Here is a 4,080-nt window from a genome sequence, read left to right as displayed (position 1 = left end):
AGATATATATATAGATGTATATATATTTGTGATGATTCTGATTTTATTTTAAAGGCATATCATTTCTTTTTTCTGTCTTCTGGAAGTTTTACGTAAAAGATAGCATTAGCGTTAGCTCCTCTGACTCAATGCTGCTCTTTAAAAATCAACCAGCAGGTGGACAGCTTCAAAAAGTCATTTCATCAAGATTTTACTGCAAAAGAAAAACAAGTGGTTTACTATATTTAGAGAAACTGTAGGAGAAGTGGGCTGCACAGTGGCGCAGTTGGTAGAGCTGTTGCCTTGCAGCAAGAAGGTTCTGGGTTCGATTCCCGGCCTGGGGTCTTTCTGCATGGAGTTTGTATGTTCTCCCTGTGCATGCATGGGTTTTCTCCGGGTACTCCGGTTTCCTCCCTGTCTGTTAATTGGGTTAATTGGTCTCTCTAAATTGTCCCTAGGTGTGAGTGTGTGTGTGCATAGTTGTGTGTCCTGTGTGTCTCTGTGTTGCCCTGCGACAGACTGGCGACCTGCCCAGGGTGTACCCCGCCTCTCGCCCGGAACGTTAGCTGGAGATGGGCACCAGCAACCCTCCCGACCCCACTGAGGGACAAGGGTTAGATGGATGGATGGATGTAGGAGATGGATGGATGGATGTAGRAGAAGTGATGCCAGTTTCACACACCATCAGTGTGGACCCTCATGGAGGAAGCAGTGATATCTGTTGTTATGGTGAAGTACGGCAACCACAGGTCCTAGAGGTAGAGGGGTGACAAAAACACAAGACGCAGCAGAAGAGAAAATTCTGATCATCGTGGTGAATTAGGAAATGAGTATTTGAGTTTCACAACAGTCCCTAAAGAACCTCACAGTGAATTAACCCCTGAGGAACCTTTAAAATGACTATACACTTTTATATTTAGCTCCCAAAATGGTGCAACTTATAAAACTGTAATAAAAACTCTTATGTATTTCAATTTCACTTCTGTCACATAAAATCCCTGTAAAATGCATTGAAGCTTGTGATTGTGACATAAAACAATATGAAAAGTTCAAGAGATGTAAATGGTTTTGCATCTCCCTGTAGGAAGCTTGACCTCTGCTCCACAGCTTTACTGACCTGCCACTGCTGTTAGGGGAGGCTGGCGCTCAAACCTACCTCAATCTGTTTGTCCTTGAAAATGGAGCTAACGCTGTAGTTAAAGGAGGCTCCAGAAAACATGGAGGTCACGGGGTAGGTCAGGTCCAAGATCTTCTTAAAGTACGACGTCATTCCCTGAAAAGAACCGTAACAAGGGACGTGAGGAGCCATAATAAGGAACAAGGCTTTCCAACACTCAAACAATCAAAGAGCAGCTAAGTTTTGATGAACATTATGAGAAGGTATGAGAAATGTGGAATGAAAGTGGAGTGAGTGAACACACCATAGCCCACTCCCGAGCCCGGACCCTCATCCGACTGCTGCTCTTTTCCTCAGCGTACAGCGCCCCCATGAAGGACCCGATGGAGGTGCCGCCCACCACGTCCACGGGGATCCCGGCTTCGATCAGCGCCCGCAGCACGCCGATCTGAGAGCAGCCTCTGAAAGCACAGCCATACAGTCGCTATGGAAACAAACAGCCACCAGTCTCATTTCATGTATTCAAGAGAAACGCTTCTGTTATTACCTCAGACTAATCATCGGACAAACATCTTAGAAACAACATCAACAACTGATCCTGTTTCTTACTAACTGCAGTGCAGCTTCCAGTCCTGGATATTTCAGTCATCAATTATTCTGACCATTAATCGGATGAAGAAATGGTCACATTTTGCAGATTTTTCATTTAACCATTGACCTTTTTTTTCTTTTTGCAATAGAGATGCATTAAAAGAGGCAAATAAACAAATTCAACTCATCTCCAGCAAGTCAAATTTTTAAAATAAGAAAATAAACATTTTATTGCTTAAAATGCAATAACAGTGTGTTGATGTGCCTAAAGTCAACATGTATATTTTGTATTTATGCAGTTTTAGCTTAATTACTGCTCTGAATATGTTGTTCATTCAGCAAATGGCCTTTTTAGCGCCTGTATAGTCTAGTTAACAATTAATTGATTATAAAATTAGCTGACGAATATTTCAATAATTGCTTCGTCACGATTAATCAATGATGGAGAAAGTATGCAAAAAATCTGCTTAAGTAAAAGTACAAATACACAGACAAAAATGTACTCAAGTAAAAATACCACATTAACATTTTACTTATGTAAAAGTAAAGTACTGGCTTTTAAAAATACTTAAGTATTAAGCCACCCGGAAAACGTTCCAGTTGACCGGTCCGCGATAATAAAAAGGTTGGGGGCCACTGATGTAGTGGTTCCATTGACACTTTGCCTGTTAGGAGATGGAACCCAAATAACAAATAAAAATGGGTAGGGCGGTAAAGTTGAGGGGCCAAAGGTTCCCTGGCCCCCCCTGTTAAGCTGCGCAGATCACTGCCAGTTCAGACTTGTGGAAATAATGCATTTAGTGCCCACAGATTCTATATTTTTTCATAGCGCATGCTCACTGCGTGCTATTATTAGCCCTAGCAACAGTTGTCATGCTGCTGACAATGATGTCATCAGCATGACTTCAAATGATGTCTGTGTCATGAGGCCCTTCTGAGGATGACTTTATGATGTCATAAGAGTCCATGACATCACCAACTGATCAGTTAATTCTCTGATCAGTTAACACAAATCAGTTAACAAGCCAGTCAACACGAGATTCATTTGGAAGTTTTAGCTCAGCACAATAAAGATGAACGACGAAAGCCCACAGAGAGAAATGGATGTGAGGCCTAAGGTCTCTTTTTGGACAAAAGTGAAAAAAACATTGTCCAACAAAGTTCATCCTGGTCAAAGAAGCCCAGATTACAAGAGGAGAAACTTTCTCAGTGAACTTTTGTGGGAAGTGATTGAAAAGGCTGCAAATGGACCAACTCTAAATCTTGTCAGACACACCTTTGAGGAACAACATAGCAAAATTTTGATCTTRCTTTTGAGAAAAACTGGAGAATTTAACGTGGACGTACTCTCGGAGGTGTCAGAAGAGCTAAGTGAACGGATTTTCCAGAGTATTGCGAGAGATGAATTCCACTTTGCCAGCGGACTGCATTTAATCRCACTACTGGATTACCCTGAAGGACATGAAGTAATTGTGGAAAAATTCAAAAAGCACCTGGAGAATCCTGTTCCTAAAAAGAAAATGTTAACATCTACAAAAAGAAAGTTCAGAAAGACTTTTTTTCCTACTGAGGACTTGTATGCAGATGAAAACTGCCTGAGTGAGGATTATACGCAGGCAGCCATGGACCCTGAACAATTTTTGGGGGACGCAAACAGGATGGGTTTCAGACGAGGAACCGAAGACGAAAGGAGAGTTATGGTGGAAAATATCTTTTGGAGATTGATTTATAAGTCTAGTAACAGATCTAGCTATGTGGCTTACAAAAGGAAGCACACCGAACCTGTCCAGAGAAAGCTAGCTCCAAAAATCTGGAAAGAAGACAAGGACATAGATTTTGTCTTTTTTGAGAAAATGGAAACAAAACACTGCCGAGACATCTTGCAACTTCTCTGTGGCAACGAAGATGCAGTTAGAGAACTGCTATTCAAGATGATAAAAAGCAACAGCCCAATCGTTATTTACAAGGTTGTGCAGTGCTTTAGAAGAACCCTGGCACGACCGCAGAAAATCATTCTCCGAGACACCTTTCTTCAAAAGGCATGGGGGCTCATCAAAAAGGCTACGTGTTGTGGAGACGCTTCAGACGAAGAAGAGAGGCAAGAACCCACCAAGAGTGGACCAAACGTTGTGTTTAGTCCATGCTTAGCTGGGAGTCTAAAGGCCTCTGAGCAGACTTTGGTCTGCTCAGAGGTCGGTACTGACTTGGAGGAGTCAGGGCCGGTCTCCGAGACAGGACCAACCACCGAGTGTGGGCCCGCCTCCAAGTCAGGACCCGCCTCCGAGTCTGGACCCGCCTCCGAGACAGAACCTGCCTCCGAGACAGGACCCGTCTCCGTGTCAGGACCCGCCTCCGAGTGTGAACCAGACTCTGAGTCAGGACCCGCCTCCGAG

General features: G+C 43.2%; 1 protein-coding gene across 1 annotated transcript in view; it reads right to left on the bottom strand.

The window, feature by feature from the left end:
- pnpla7b (patatin-like phospholipase domain containing 7b) overlaps positions 1–4,080 on the bottom strand; it is a 30,335-nt gene that overhangs the window by 6,016 nt on the left and 20,239 nt on the right. The window contains exons 26-28 of the mRNA XM_008417343.1: positions 1,401–1,557; positions 1,136–1,252; positions 662–731 (exon numbers count right to left, since the gene is read on the bottom strand). Coding sequence (XP_008415565.1) covers positions 662–731; positions 1,136–1,252; positions 1,401–1,557 — 344 coding nt within the window. The remainder of the gene's footprint in view (positions 1–661; positions 732–1,135; positions 1,253–1,400; positions 1,558–4,080) is intronic.

This window comes from Poecilia reticulata, linkage group LG9 (genome assembly GCF_000633615.1).
Source record: "Poecilia reticulata strain Guanapo linkage group LG9, Guppy_female_1.0+MT, whole genome shotgun sequence".
NCBI lineage: Eukaryota > Metazoa > Chordata > Actinopteri > Cyprinodontiformes > Poeciliidae > Poecilia > Poecilia reticulata.
This window is presented reverse-complemented; position numbering and strand designations above follow the sequence as displayed.